The sequence below is a fragment of the Anser anser genome (genome assembly GCF_964211835.1).
Source record: "Anser anser genome assembly, chromosome: 4".
Taxonomy (NCBI): Eukaryota; Metazoa; Chordata; class Aves; order Anseriformes; family Anatidae; genus Anser; species Anser anser.
Genome location: NC_139724.1, coordinates 16,659,663 through 16,675,853, shown reverse-complemented (window position 1 = coordinate 16,675,853; position 16,191 = coordinate 16,659,663). Strand labels below are relative to the sequence as shown.

General features: G+C 45.9%; 1 protein-coding gene across 1 annotated transcript in view; it reads right to left on the bottom strand.

Moving 5' to 3' along the window:
- The window catches only part of FRAS1 (Fraser extracellular matrix complex subunit 1), a 161,520-nt gene that overhangs the window by 98,182 nt on the left and 47,147 nt on the right, over positions 1-16,191 (bottom strand). Inside the window, exons 3-9 of the mRNA XM_083833103.1 lie at positions 11,176-11,283; positions 8,311-8,403; positions 6,345-6,504; positions 5,639-5,772; positions 2,500-2,583; positions 1,762-1,863; positions 1,467-1,658 (exon numbers count right to left, since the gene is read on the bottom strand). Coding sequence (XP_083689229.1) covers positions 1,467-1,658; positions 1,762-1,863; positions 2,500-2,583; positions 5,639-5,772; positions 6,345-6,504; positions 8,311-8,403; positions 11,176-11,283 — 873 coding nt within the window. The remainder of the gene's footprint in view (positions 1-1,466; positions 1,659-1,761; positions 1,864-2,499; positions 2,584-5,638; positions 5,773-6,344; positions 6,505-8,310; positions 8,404-11,175; positions 11,284-16,191) is intronic.

The following is a 16,191-nucleotide window of genomic DNA, read 5'->3' as shown; positions in this document are numbered from 1 at the left end:
TTTGAGCTCGGTGGTTACCTTTGAGAGCCTCCGTTTGAAAAAGAGCTGCATGAATGATAATGCTGCACACTTTTGAACCCTCCCTTTTGAACCTCATGTGTTAACATCTCCAGCTATCGTCCTGTAAAAGAGCCCTGGCTTTTCTGAATAATGGATTCTTTGTCAGAATCCAAGATATGAGAATGAATATTAAATCATTTTCCCTATTGAGCCATGACAGCATGCCATCATCATTAGTGTAAATGATCCAATTTACAGCCATAAGCATGCAGGAAGCTGACTGAAACAGATGCAAGTGCTCAAGATTTTATGACAATCACAGCTTTCCATCCAGAAAAATCTCTCCATGCAGTTTGAGGTCAGATGATAATCATCAGCACTGCACCAGCAACAAGAGTTTGGGTCCCACACTCAGTGCAATTTTGCTATTTAAAGGGCCCAATCTCAGATGAATACTTTTATTCCTAGATGCATTCTCTCTGTATGATGCATCGTTTGGGACCCTGTGTGTGGATTCTAACTTTTTTTTGAGCACACATTAAAATGATCTAATCTGGTGAACCCATTGTGTGCACTGTGTGGATTTTGGCTGGACTTCAGGCACAACACAAGGGTGCTACTAGTCAAAATTTATCATGCATGCGGAATCGTCAGAAAAGCTTTGCCACTGAAAAGAGACATCTCAGAAGGCCACAGTTCCTTTCCTTCTCTTCCCTGACTCTGTGGAGTAGTTGGTATGATCAGGTATTAACCCACCGATAAAAACAGATGCAGTGAGAACAAACACTGAAGTCTTACCGTAGTGCACGAAGGCAATCCAAAAGGTGTGTGCACGCGTGTGTTTAAAAGACATTCAACCCTATCTAATGCATTTTCCACATCCACTATAGAGCAACTATAACATAACCTGTCAAGTTATTTAGAGTAAACAGCATTTGGAATAAAACACCTTATCAGCTTCACTTCCATGCCCATAATGGCATGGAAAAAATGGAGAAAAGCAGAACACAGTCTCCCATGTCCAACCACCTTACCGAAATCCACAGTTGCATACCGAATGAAGACAAAAGGAACACTTCTTCAGCCGTTAACTATCTCTGACCTGTACATCTCTCCCCACATTCAGCTCCTGGTAAAGCAAGTTTTTTCTGAAACCAGATGTCTCTGACCCTCCATTAGCAGGCAGGCAGCAGTGGTGGAGAAAATCCAAGTTAAATGAGCCACTGACTCAGACTAGCTACCTTCACAGTGCAAGCCCCTCTGAGCAGTCAACCTTGCATGGAAAATCCTAGGTTTTTACTCGCCTTTTCTGTGAAGCGCTTTCAAGGTAATTGCACCAAACGAGCCCAAAAGAAGGGCAGCTTCTTTGTCTCAAAATGGCAGTTGAGAAAAAAGGAAGAAAAAAGGGGGCAAAAAAATTCACAGGACTTGATGGATACCTTTTGAAAGAAGAAAACCTCTCTTACCTTGGCACACTCCACTTTAGCGCACTCTGCTTCATGACAAGTGACTTGACCTTCATCACACAGGCAGAAGTCACAGCGAGTAATATTCCACATCTCCCTGTGGTACCTGATTGTGCCGTCATACAAACAGTTTCCCTTGGAAGACACACACTCCTCACAGCACTTTCCAGAACGCTGCACTTTGTTCTCCCCCTACAAAACATCAACAACCATTAAGCAGGACTTTCTGAACCCTTTCACGTGGGCAAAGTGACATCTGAAGCCTGGGCATCAGAGCTGAAGGATTTTCAACTACCTTCTGACACGTAATAGAGTCACAGGTCTCTCTCAGACATCTGACTTCTCCTCTGTGACAAGCACATGCAGTGCAGGCGTTTTTTTTCCACTGTTCACCATGCTGTTTGAAAAGAACACAAGAGATGTATACAGTTGTTAAAACACCATAAATAACTAAATTCTTTCCATAAATCTGTGTTGCCTATTAAATATGATGGCTCCTTCTGCATATCTGTATCCAATACCAATTTTTTTCTTAAGAGATGCTTATTTCCACACAATCAACAAACAGGAAGAAGAGGTATGAGGCTTAAATGATGCTGGTGTGCATTTCTTCTTAATTGCAAGCCAGTGACACTGGGAGGCCTTCACTATCATTATCAGCAAAAAAGTATTGTTAAAAGAAAACCCCACATATGTACATTCATTAAACAGTGCATTGAATTAATTCCAGATGACACAGTGAAAGCTATGAATACTTTTGACCTTCACCGGTGCTTTTTGCTTTCCTCCTTCAAAAAAGCTTTAAAAGAAAGTAACTAACCTGCTTCACCCTGCAAACTTTCTTCCTGCTTGCCAGCAAATTCTTATCTAGTCCTAATTTCTTTCAACTCTTCTGGCTTTCCAGGAAGAGAAAAAGCAACGGTTGTACTAAGCTATTAGTGCTGGCAGAAAGTCAGACGTGAGGGAGAAGGGAAAGAGGTATGTGCCAGAACTTGTGAACAGCTGGCTTTTGGTGTGGCTCATCAGAGCTTACCTGGTACACTCTTCCTGACACCGAGCAGGGCTTTGGAACACATTCTGGGCAACATTTTCCAGGAGACATAACCATAGCTTCATCCTAAATAGAAAGCAGGTGAGACAAGGAAAATAAGCGCATGAATAGTTAACATGCAACTTCGCATCACTGCCTGGAATTCCTGGTGTTTACTATCTGTGTGATAAACCACAGTCACTCAAGGCTTGGTTTTGGCTCTAAAATCTGGGGCCCATCTTTGCACTAGGAGATCAATGTAGAAGGCTAGAAATAAAAATATTTCCCCCTTCCCATTTTCTGGCTCTTCTTTGGATGGCAATCAAAACCCAGATATGTAGACAGGTATATAGGTACAGATAAAGACACACACGCAGTAGAAAAAAGTACTGACACATGCTCAGGTATACAGATAGACAGAGAAAAAAATGTGTATATAAAGCCGTATAGAGAAGCACACTGAAGTATGAGATGGAGGGATTTTTTTCTGGCACCGCTGTATTATTAGGCTCTGAGTGGGTGATTTACACTCACCATCTCAGGAGTGCTGTACAGAGGCATTTGCTATGCTTTAGTTAAATCCATGCAGCCCAACTGACTATGCAGGTATAAAATTATGCTTAAAACTTTGACTATTCCAATTTAAGCTTTGTCATGACTGATTTAAATCATGTTTGGATAAGGTGGCACTTCACTTCAATATAACTGTTCCTTCAGGCCTCCCATTCCACCTGTTCAAAACGTGAAATCCCCCAGCTACAACACCATGTACATGCAATGATTGGGAATGGGCACAGTACTGTTCACCAACACCTCCCTCCAGCCACATCAGGATGACTGCAGGACTGACTTGTGGACTGAAAGTAGTGCAGAAATGCTCAAGCATTATCATGTCATCTCCTTTGTAAATCAAATCACTAGGCCTTAAAGAAAAAGTGGATGACTTTGTATAAAACTTAGCAACCACAGGTTTGCCAGCAGAGTTAAAAGAACTCATTCACCGTGGGTTTTGTTGGGATAGCATAACGAAGACCTTCTGTTTGGTTCTTCTGGTGGCTTACTGGCCAGAGATAACTAGTGGCAAAGCTCCCTGCAGACAAGTACGCGCAGTGAGCTCAATCTGCCAGACATTCATTCTGCACTGGAAGCAAGAAGCGAGCTGGGTTGCACGTTCAGGGAGAACACATGCCCAGAAAGCATGTTCTTCACTCCTGACTTTTTTCATGTTGTCTTAACATTGAGCTAAAAAGTTAGGGCTTGCCCTGCCCCACAGATCCTCTTCTCCTATGGTGGGACATACTCAGGTGTCCTGCTGCATGCAGCAAGCATTTTTGAAGTTGCTCTCACTCAGCACTAAGGCACAACTTCTATCCGAACGATGGAAAATGAGTTTAATAATGGTGTCACCCTGTGGGGTGAAGTTATTTATTCACTTTTGACAAGGAGTTGAGAAGGAAGAAAGGGAGAGGGATAGAAGACACATGCAAGAAAATGTTAGGTGCGATCAAGACCAGAACAGAATCCCCACACATCCTGTCAACGCTCCTTCCACTAGGCATGTTTCCTTGGCTGGAAACAACTGGAGCCCCATCAGAATTGGCTTTCTGCTACATTAACTTGTGTGCTTTCAGCTGATTATTCTCAGATACATCACGGCAACAACACAGTAATTTCTGTTTCCACTAATTAAATCCTAATGATTAGCTGATTAAACATTAGTGCAATCAGTCAATCAGTCAGCAGGCAACATCAGTCCATTTGGGGTGGGAAAGGGAGGAATGTAAAGCAGGCATAAATCTGTTTTAATGCACAGTACTTAGTCAACTAATAGTAATTGAATATCTCCAGACAAAGCAAAACAATTAGCATGCAGAGAAACAGGTGGGTTTTCCTTCTATCAAAAAAAAAAAGCATTAACTGCACAAGCATCTGGTCCAGTAATAGTAATCTGGGTAAGCATCAATAGGAAAAAAGGTTTATGACTACTGCTTTTTTTTTTTTTCCTTGGTGTTACAAGGAAGTGCACTCAGCTGAAGCACACATTTTAAGGGAGCTTAACTTCTGGATTCAGCATTTGAGCGTGACAATAGATAAAAACATTCATGGGAAATGGCAGCCCCTATAAAACAAAGTGAAGGTCAGAAGGAGGGACTCCCAGGGAGCCAGCTCCTGCATTTCCAAGAGGTCCTTAGCATGGCATACTGTTGTAAGGGAGCACACTGAGATGCCCAGAAAACCTGCTACAATGGGCTCAATGAAAAGAAACCAAAGAGCGTAACACGCCCTCAAGCACTTCCACTACGTAATATAATAAACAGAATTTAGAAAAAATCAAATCAGTTTTATAGAGCGTATTGTGCATACTTTGCTGTCTTTACTGACCAGTGTGTTGGCACTGTATATAATCCTGTGGTGTTTTGGTTGGTTTTATCACTGCCTAAGTGCTAAGAACTCATCGTTTGTCCACAGCAAAGACCTCAGAGACAGAAATGTCCCAATTCTCTCATTTGATCTAAAACAGAGAGTCACTATTTGAGCTTGGGTAAGTCATCTTACCGTTTTTTTATTTTTTTTAAACACAAGCAGATGTAAGGAATAGTGCTCTGAGACTTCTGTTTTGGCTGAAATTGTCTTATTTCTAAGGGGAATTTTACCAGCATTTGACTGGTGAAATTTGACTGACTTTTTCAACGGTATTTCTACAGTTCTTGTAAAAAAAAAAAAAAGTCCAAAGCTGCAAGCCAAATACTAAAGTTTATGAAGATAAACTCCCGTTAAAATCTTGTGCTTTCGTTCCTTCCCCCAGAGAAATAAAAACATTTTCTGATCCTTCCTACATCATTTTTTTAATTATAAAACCAAAACCGCAGTTTCTTTAGAGAGTATTTGTGCTCATTCAGCCAGCAAATGCATGATAAGAGTAAATTGGTGGGGAAGGAACGTAGAGGGGAGGAGATGGACAGCACATTTATACCGACAGACTTATCCATCACTCCACACATCAAAACTCCCTTTTTCAAATCTCCCACTTGTCACGCAGAAGATGTGCCTGCTAACTTGTACATCAGTGTGAGAAATGGATCTTGCCAAGGGAAAGAAGGCAGTCAGGAGCAGCGTCCCTGGAAGGCTGACGAGTCCTGACCTGGTTGCACAGCACAGGCTGGCAGGAAGCTGTGAAGCACTGAGTCGCGCCATCCCTGCAGACACATTTGGAGCACTGACCGAGGCGCCAGTCCTCACCATCCCGGAACAAGCGGCCATCAAAGTAGCAGGGCTCTAAGAGATAATAAAACATCGGGTCATTTTCTTTTTCAGTGTCCCTTAATCCCTTTTCCATCACCCACAGTTAAAACACAGACTTTATGCATCTCAGAATTCAAAATTCTGTTCTGTCAAAGCAGAAAATAAGGGTAACAATTTCAACAGTTTCCAAGGGTTTTAGACTTGAGAATTAAGAGCTCTGGATGCACTTCGGCCACTAGATTTTAGCAAGAAGAGGTATCCAATACCTCAGACAGTTCTGGAACTTGCAGTCCAAGTCTGTAAGTGCCTAAAGTATCCTCCCTACATAGGAAATATCTGCATTCTTCTCCCTCAAATTGCAATAGCCATAATAAAGAGCTATTAGGCACATCTGCTCACTGCTGAAATCTTATCATTTGCTACTGGCCTGGGGATGAAGCTGTTAAAAATGTAAACACGGTAGAAGAACAGAAAGAGAATTGAGCGAAACACTTGACCCCGGTGTCTTCCCAACAGAACAGAATGCAAAAGGAAAAGCTCTCCGAATTTGCCAGCCAGGGAGATCACTGCAGCCAGAGAGTGTCCTGTTCAGATGCGATACTCACCGCCAAGGCCCACACAGGTGGGACAGCAGGCTCCCTGAGCAGTGTACTGCAGCTCCCCTCTTCCACAAGCCAGGGCTGGGCAGCCCGTGTGGGTGCAGTTCACCTTCCCGTGGGCACAGGAGCACAGGACACATCCAGAGCTGGCCCACTGTGTGCCGTGCTGCAGCGCAGAACACAACCAAAGGCAGAGAAAATACATCCATGAATCCAGCTGCCAACGAGACCTGTGAATACATCTCCTTTTTGAGCCTCCCCATAATAGTATTTAGCTTCACTCTTCTGCCAGCCCAATCAAGCTTTGTACATCGTAACCCTTACTTCTGGCAGCACTACTGGGGCAAAAAATAGGTTAAAATTGGTGACGTAGCAGCCCTGCAGACCAGCCGAATCCCCCCAAGCGCAGAAGCATCCAGCAATAACCCCCTGCCTGTACCTCCTCTCCACTACAGCTTCTACAGGGTGGACGTTCTCTTTAGGGAAACATTCAAGAGGTGCCCCAACACACACATGACAACACTGAACACCCCCTGCCCCATATACTTCAGCTCTTCACTACGAGTAAAATCTCATTAGCTTTGCTTATTCATTAATGCAGCAACAAATATCTCTGCCCTGAGGCAGGGTGAGGAAAAATTGGCCCTAAGAAGAAAGATGTCAGTGTATTGTAATGCTCTCCAACAGAGAACGTTAATTTTTACAAAACACACAGTATTAAATTAGGCAGGGAGAAAAAAAGCTCTTGTTAGATAAAGGATACAGCTTTCCTTCGATGCAGCTGCCATCAGGGCCAGTGCTGCTAGCTAGACACTTGCAGGATGAAGTCATAAAGCACTACGCTGGCCTAATGACAAAAGAGAAAACTTCTTCCTTCAGGCAATCTGTGCCAACCACCAGAACGAGACTTTGTACTGCCAAAAAACTTTGTTTGATGTTGCCCTCACACAGGAATTTGGGTGTGACATGTGGCACATATACAAATACGCTGGCTGTGGTCCCCACGGGCATGCCTACTTGTTCTCCTGACCTGAGTCCCAAAGGACAGACTTAAAAAGAGCCGAATGGCAAAAGCCATAGCTAGAGTACAACAGAACAAAATGCAGCAATAGCAACAAGAAATACAATGTAATATAACACACTATCACCCAAATCAGGGGTACAAAGAAATACGAGAAAAGGATGGATGAGCTAAGTATTCCAGTCTTTGACTGGATTGCAACAGGTTCGTGCTGGTTGTGCCAGATGCTGAAATACTATTACAACTTCCATCTGAAACACAGACTGTAAGGTCCAGATATTCAAATATATCTGGGCATTTCAGCATATTTCTTAAGATTTGGACCTGAACTGCCTCTCATCAAACAAAAAGGTCTGTAAGAGACCACACATAGGACTCAGGTTCACTGTTAAGCCATTTTTTCCCGTATGCCTATTGTTCAGCATGATTCATTAACTACTACCCACGAATCTTTATTTTTTTTCCTATCTATAGACACTTACTCTTATTGGTTTGGCCTTCCAGATCCCCTAGGTGAAACCACATGCTGAAAGCTGCTTCTTGAATAATTTGGGATTATGAAATACATAAACCCAATTTGCATGACAACAATCAATCTCTACCAGCATACATGGCTGCTGATAGAAAAGCCTTCTTTCAGGCTAGCTAATACACCAAGTTCAACGTGTTTTGCTTCTCCTAACGTTACTAATTTGTCTCAACAATCCACAGAAACAGCAAATGGGACATTTTCTCCTGTTAAGCCAAGCAGGACACAATATTGCTCAAAGACACATCCCCTTATTGCAAACCCTGCAGACCAAACTCCTGTTTTATTATCTGATAGTAACAGAATACAGCCCAATAACCCATCCTTCATGTCGGCTAAGCATCCTTCACTGACATGAAACAGTCCGAGAGCTGGAAACTGGAAAGGATTGTCCCTGCCGAGGAACGTGACAGAGCACTCACGCTGTGGATCTGTCCTTCATGCTGGCAAAATCCTTCAGCTCTTGAGGCACAATCAGGGCAGCACTTGTTGGGGGCTATTTGAAGCACTTCTCCCTGAAAAGACACAAGAATCCAATAAGCCATGCATGTAAAACAGAGAGTTTCAGATGAAGTGAAAGATATGGGGCCTGGCTGGACCCAATGCTCTCAGTTTAAAGAGAAAATACATTATTACAGAAGACCCCTTGCTGAGAGCCATCACATCATTTTGCTGTATTTGACATTCTGCCTTTAAAGCAACAGGAGCAGAACTTACACTCCTAACAGCGCAATCGGAAAATCCCCAGCAGGACTAGTTTTCAGATCAGAACAAAGAATAATAACTGGAAAGCACTTATCCAAGACAACAAATGAGATTATTCACCGACTGTTCTCTGAGGAACGTGGTATAACCATAATTTTTTCAATAGACAAAAGTTTTCTACATGTACAGGATGGATCTCAGTCTAACATTTTGCATCCTGTTCAGCTGCAGGGAAAGAGATGATGCTGATGGAAGCAACTCATTGAACAAAGGGAACAACACATCAGTGAAGGCATCAGCCAGCATGGGGAAAGATCTTGGCCTCCTGTCTTTGAAACGTTTCCACAAACTCTCCAAAGCAACGCTTTCATGTTCCTCCCAGCTGCATGTTAAACCTTACTGCGCAAGGGTGTCTGTCACTGATGGCAGCAGCATCTGAGGGCCCTGACACGGCCTTAGAGGTACCACAGATCACAGCATTTTTCTCCCACAGCTAATAAAAAAAAATCAAAGCACCAGACAATTCTACTGATGTGAGCACAGCAGCTGGAGAGGAAGAAAGCAGAAACAGAAACTAGAGAAGGTTCAGAAAGAGAACTGCAGAAATTTTTTTTACCAACAAGACTACCTTCTTCAAAATATTGCAAAAGTGTTTCCCAGGAGACAATCTCCATCCTTTCTTTCCCCAAGGTTAAGGCCAACCTTCAAGGGATTGTTCGTGCTCAGGAGGGATTCATTATCTGTTTTGTTTTAACAAAAAACGAAGGCTGTGCAATGCCGCAAATTGTCTTACTTGTTACCTCCTTAGTTGTTTAATAAACATGAGCAGAATGATTTGAAATGTCACAAGGTTTCACTGTTTTCTAAAAGAAACACTTGGATTTTTCAAACTGAAAAAAAAGTTTTTTTACTTCAAGATTTCCTTCAATGTCAGATTTTTAGGAGGTGGAACACAAAATTAAATATTTAATTTATCTTAAACCATTAAATTGTATTCAGCTGTGATCCTGGTGAAGGGAAACTGTTGTGGGTTGTTGGGGTGGTTTTTGGTTCACACAACGGAAACAGTTTTTGCTGCTTTTAGTCTGTTTGGAACATTCATTCTTTCAGCCTGCCCATGTGCAAAGAAGGTCTGTACACCCAGCAGAAGGCTGTACATACATGTGCAGAATTCCACTTGGGTGTGCTTTTTGTAGACTTCCTTTTTTTTCTTTTTTTTTTTTATGCCTCGTTGCAATATTAGCATAAATCTCATAATAAGCAGATAAGAAATAAACCATGGAGAGGGATGGCAATTTCTGACCTTGTTGATCAGCGGCCAGAATTTTCAAGGATGATCAAGATTTCTGAGGGTTGATCCAATTCTTCTCCCCATTTAAGTGGCCACACCTTTACATAAGACTTAAAATTCTTCGTCTTTAAGATTACCGATATTGAGGAGTCTCAGAGATTCATATCACACTGTAAATCTATTTTCCATTATCAGCATTACAGTTCCTACCTTTTCATTCATCTGTGTTGTTTTTTTTTTTTAAATGAACATCATCCTCTCTAGCCCACTCATTATTAGGTGCACCATGACAGCTTTCTTCTTTTTATTTCTCTCTTCTTTAGCAGAAAAATTCTTAAAATCTCAGTCTTGTCTTAATCAACCCACAGTGATAATGATGGGGGAAAACAGTAAGGATGAAAATTATTTCCCCGTTAATGCTGTCATACTGAAAAACATTTCAACTAGGTTCGTAAAGCAATATAATTATTATATTGGCAGTGCCTCTTTAAAACACTAATTTTTATTGTCATTCATGCGTACTACCCCAGTCACCCAGATGCTAACGCAACGCCAATTCCATGGCCAATTAGCTACAACCATTAATGAAGGCTCAGACAGAGGAAGATAAACAGGAGACAATGAAAGCTCAACAACCATCACAGGGCACAAGAAGAGGGAAGACAATCTCAGCTCTGTTGTTGCTCGTCAGAGCAGAAAGCGTCCGTCTGCCTGGGTGACAGCGACCCAGCTCGGCGTTCAAATGAAGGGTGAGTGGAAGCTGGGCTCCTGCCGGGAGGTCCGAGCCCACTTCAGGGGCTCCCTGCAGGGACCAGACAGCCCCTGGAGCACGGGCAGCCCGCACGGCGCTCCACCAGCAAGCCTCTGGCTGGAGCGTGGTGATGCAAACAAAAGCTTCTCACGCTGGGATATGCCTTTCATCGGGCTGTCCTTGAGGAGGAGCGAACGTGCACAAAGACTGTGCCTGACCCTGGGCAGTCACACACACCCTGGGAGGGAAAGCGTGATTTCACTGCTCCCTCTTGCTTCCCCTAAACCCTGCTGGGAATCAGACCCCCACGTTCAAAGGGAGCTGCATGGAGGCCGCTGAGCACACAAGCCTGATGCAGAAGTCCAATTGCCCCCGCCATACCTTTATGTGTAACACCCCGTGTGCATGCCCATGTGAACGTTTTAACATACAACTATTCCAGGAGCTGAAAGCAGAAGGCTGGGAGCTACAGGATGACCTGACATTGCTCCTACCAGCCAGAAGAGATCAGCTGGCGGCGGGATGGCTGCAGCCCCTTACCTTCTGGAAGTCACACTGGGGGTGTCTGCAGACTATAGGCTCACAGGTGATGACATTGCTACGGCAGCGGCACTCTTGGCATGAATCTGGCTTCCAAATTGTGTTATTCTGCAAACAAACATGACGTTTTAAGTTAGACCCACGCTGCAGAAGGTGTGCGTTACTTTAGGTGACCGTACATGGCTCACATAGCTCAAAACAGACAGGCTGGCAGAGTTAAGTCTCCCTCCCATACGCTTATCAATCACAACTTTGGTACCACAAATCCAAACGCACAGCTGAAAGACACGGGCACGCGTGGCAAATAACCAGCTCCAAAGGCAAGATAGCTGAGAGGACGTAATCTCTATACTCTCTTGTGAAACTTCTCTACCCACAGTTTGTGCAAGGGCACCTGAGCCACCTTTGAGGCTACCCCAGCCCTGGGCAGACATCTGTGGCAGCACACACCCCAGCATGTGCTGCTGGGGGGCAATGCACAGGAAAATACGGACAGCCTCGACTCCAAGGGAACTCCTGCTGAATGCAACATTCAACATTTTGAGCCTGCAAGGAAAGCAAAAGTTCAGGAGTCAAAACCATCTCCCGTTCGGTTCTTCAGTCAAAACCAAAACCGAGCTTCTTGCGTTGGGCTGTAAGATGGGAGGAAAGGCCTGAGGAGCGTTATTAATGCCTGGGCAGGCAGAGGAGGCTCCGCCTGGTCGCACCTGTTCCATGCCGACATGGAGGAGCCCTGACCACGCAGGTGGTCCGGCACGCTTAGAACCAGCGGTCACCGCCGCTCGGTCAGGGTGCCCGACCAGAAGGCCCGCAGCTAATTTGCAGAGGTTTTCGCCACCGCTGCCTGACCCCTCTCCGTTCCCCCCGCACCGAGGTCACGATCCCATGCCGCCGCCAGGCTGTCATAAGCCATCTCAGGCCCTCGCCCAGCTGCTTGGGCGCTTGCCAGACTTCCCCTCCCCTCCCGTCAGTTTCTCCAAGGTCTGAGCAGCCTCTCGGGACTCGTTACTTCTGGCGAGACGCGCGGAAAACAAAGCTCGCCTTCCCTGTTCCCCTGAACGCTGACTTCCAGCTCTCCTGACACCGCACCGCAACACCAGCACCCCAGAGAAGCAGCCAGGTCTGCCTGCTCCTGCTTTCCTAGGAAAATGAGCCTGATGAAGAAGAAAATCTGCCTCAAGAGCCAGAGAAGCTTCTAGCACGCCCCGCACCAGCTTTGGCAGAGAAAGGGGCTGCGGCTGGATTTGTGACACAGGGAAAACAGCAGCACGTCCTGGCACTGGGTCAGGGGGAGCAGGCTCCCTGCTGGCACGCGGGGCTCTCTGCTAGAGGAGGTGGCAGCTCCTGAGGCAGAAGGCTGGCACCCCGGGCATCCCCAGAGCTGGGTGCAGATAAGCAGAGCAGAATGAAGTGCAGACAGGGGCTCTGGTGGGCCTCCTCCCTCGCAGGCAGCATACGAGCAGTGGGTATCCCAGGGGAGGCACGCAGCTGGGTCGGATTTGTCTGGCAAGGTTCAGCCCAGCAGAACAGCGAAGGTTAGTCAGCGAGCACAACGAGAGCATCCCCCCGCGAGGAGTGCTGTGCCTTGCTACGGACAGCCAGCTGTTGGTGTTCCTGTCACTCGAAGGCTTTCTCAAAAGGTAATGCAAATGGAAAAGAGTCCCTCGATCTTGCAGTGAGAAGAAGGAGAGAAGTGAGGGAAGGAGCCTCTCTTCCACTTACCATCAGTAAGCCTTGAAGTTCCACGGCTAAATTTGCCTGTTCTTACTTACAGAGTCTCGGTGCCTCCGTAAGACATCTCACAAAAGCAAGGGTTTGCTGCTGGGATGCTTACTGGGTAACCCACAGGGTGAGCGCTTTGCTGCCTTGGTTTCAGGAAGCTCTCCTCTTGCCTGCGCTCAGCTCCTCTGCAGTCGCCAGCTCTCCCGTGCCAAACACCCTCTCTCCAGCAGTTTAAAAAAGCAGCTGGTAGCTACACGCAGAGGTATTACCAGTGATACAATTGCTCTATCCATATTTTATTATCTGCTTTATTATTGCTTTATTATTGCCTCCCTTGGGAAACAGAGCTCTTTATCCAAACAAAATTGCTTAATCTGTGACACTGAATCAACAGCGCAACAGCGCAGACCTGCAAGCGGGAGGATAACCAGAAATCCTAATGCCTCCTCACTGCTCTTCGTCGATATCAAACAATGCTCTTCACTCGTAGCAAAGCTCACAAAGGAACAAACGCTCGGGCAGGATCAGGAATTTCGGGAGATGCTCTGCTGAGGACGGTGGCAGCGCTCACCCCAAGCACAGCAAGGATGGCAGCAAGCCCCTCGGGGCAGGCTATCCACAGGCAGAGAGGAGGTCGGTTCTGCTCGGGTGATACAGCTGGGTCTCTCCTCTCCTACACGCAGCTGTGGCTGCAGGGCAGAAATCTAGAAAGCATCTCTGCCAGCAGACTTACTGCACAGCTACAGAATAAATTCAGGTTAAGTTATGTACATGCAAAGCTTGAGCTAGCACACGTGCTGTGGTTAACTCTTCCAGCTCTCTTTAGCAAACCCGTACCACACTCAGATCCCCTTTAACACCACGATCATACCCACGACTCCTAACATCTTCCCACTGGCAAAAAGCAGCGTTTAATCATCAAACCCGTGTGACAGACCTATTGATTTATTCGTGCTCGTTTGTTTCCAGCTGGAGGGGGAACCCGAGAACGGTGGGTGCCGAGGGAGAACATCTGTGCACAGACGATGCCAGCGTTGAGAAGCAGCAGTCCGCTTTTCAAAACCGGCAGCTCGCTGCAGGGTGAGGCTGCTGGCACACCACGGGGCTGCTGCTGGCCACGGGGAGAGGAAAGGGAGAGAGCAGGCGGAGCACCTCGTCACTTGGGGGTGCACATACCGCCGCTCACAAGGGGCAGCTGGGGCTCTAAGCCTTCACCCTGTAGCCTCTCGATTTTAATTTAAAAAAATAAGCGGTATTTCTACGGAGGAATGGTGGCCAAAGGACTCATACGGCAAGCGATCAGTGCTGAGCCAGCCTTACACACATTTGGAGATGCAAATGCTCAAGTTTCTGCTAAAAACAACTTCCTCCCCTGACTTCTCCCTCCCTCATTTTCTATTGTTTCTGTATTGCAATATATTTCCATATTTCTATATCTCTATTTCTACCCAGCAGAGTGGGTCTCCCTGGGGGCTCAAATCAGCTTTTTTCCAAATCCTCCAAAGGCGAGAACCTGAACTGGACCCCGGGGTACCCAGTACACGCCTGCAGCCACCCGCAGGTGTCAATGACTTTCATTTGCTGGTGGCAGACCAACACCTGCACATCACCGCAGGGTTTCAGGAATTCGGAGAACTACTGCCTGATTTTTCAGATGTGAGAGCTTTCCAAGCAGCTCACAGATCTCACCATTCAATGTTCAGCTCCGGACTGCTGGCTGTGGAGCACCAGACCTGAAATCAAATTTAAAAATCTGACTTCTGGCGACAATCAATTTTACTGACCTCTCTACGGGAAGGCAGGGGTTTTATCTGCTGTAATGCTACCAAATGTCTGAACGTTACAGCCACGGCAAATTGAGCAAAACGCCACGTCCCAGCTATGAGCCATGTGAGGTGCAAGCCATTTCATCCTTTGGGATGGTTCAGAAGAGCAGGACGCCTCCTCCGTACGCTTGGTGGAAATACAGAGAGGAACTGAGAGGTTACTGCAAAGGTTACTTTCGGGTGGTGTGGCTGGGTACTGACTATTTTAGGACCACGTTTAAAACTAATTTTAACGCGCTCCCTGCACACACACAAGTGTGTTGCTAACAGCTGCTAATGCAGAAAAGCACAACACGATTTATCAGTGCCTACGCGGCGCCTATCAGTGCCTCCTAACCTGGAAATGCAGACTGTAATCTTTCACTGCCAGTATTTTCATTATTCTTTATTTTTTCCCATTTCAAACATGCCTCGATGGTTAAGACAACCAAAGAGGGGCCAGCACCTTGTGTACGTTCTCCCCACTTTTGCCCCCAGCTAACCACGAGCACTCGGTGAGCCCAAGCCCCTGGATAACGTGCTCAAAGGCACACACAAAGAAACTGGAAAGTTCCTAGATATTACCACTTACAACAGACAGCAAAACTTTACTCTGCAGACACTTAAAGAAGAGCTGTAAATCCACGTTACATCTTTTCTAAGGCACTGAGCCTCGGTGGATAAGCAATGTGCTACAATTTAAGCACCACATTCCTATCCTGTTAGGAGTGTACTTTTATCAGCGACAATTTAAGGGGCTTTTTCCTTACAAGTGCTAATATAATTAACAGTATAAATAATGAAATACTGTGCACAGAACACTTTGAAGATAGAAAGCGTTCCTTAAGCACCGAGCAGTGCCATTAGGATTAATTAATTCTCTGGCTTTCCCTACATCAAAAGAAGAAGGGATCCCGACTCAGCCCAACTTTCAATGCTGAGCCACAAGGAGAGCGACGTGCGCTACCTGTGCGCTGCGCACAACAGGGACCACAGTGCAAGGTGTGCTCCCAAGCCTCCAGAGCTGCAGGCACCCGGACACAACACAAAACAAGCCCCAAGGCACTGGAGCACAGCACGAGCACTCGGTGGCTTCAGAGAATACTGATGAGGAGAAAAAGGTTGGAGAGAAAGCCTAATAGCTGCACTCGGAGGGAAGACTGAGAAGAGAGGGTGTGTGCTGTTATCACCGAAAACAGCCCGTGCTTTATTCTGGTGCAGTGGCTGGAAATGGGGAGAGTGCAACAGCGGGTTTGTGTCCCCCCCTCCCATCGCTTAGGGCTTTGTGAAAACGCTCAGGCAGTCCATAAAATGCCACTGGATGCTGCGTTTCCCCCGCAGCACAGCAGGCTCACAGACCTGGTCATCTGGCTGGGACACTGCTGCCATGAGTAAGCAGGGCAAAACCAGCAGTCTGCAGCTGAAGCCTGAATTTTAGCCAAGAACCAAGCTTGGAATTTCTACCACCACGCTGCAAACGGCATGGCTG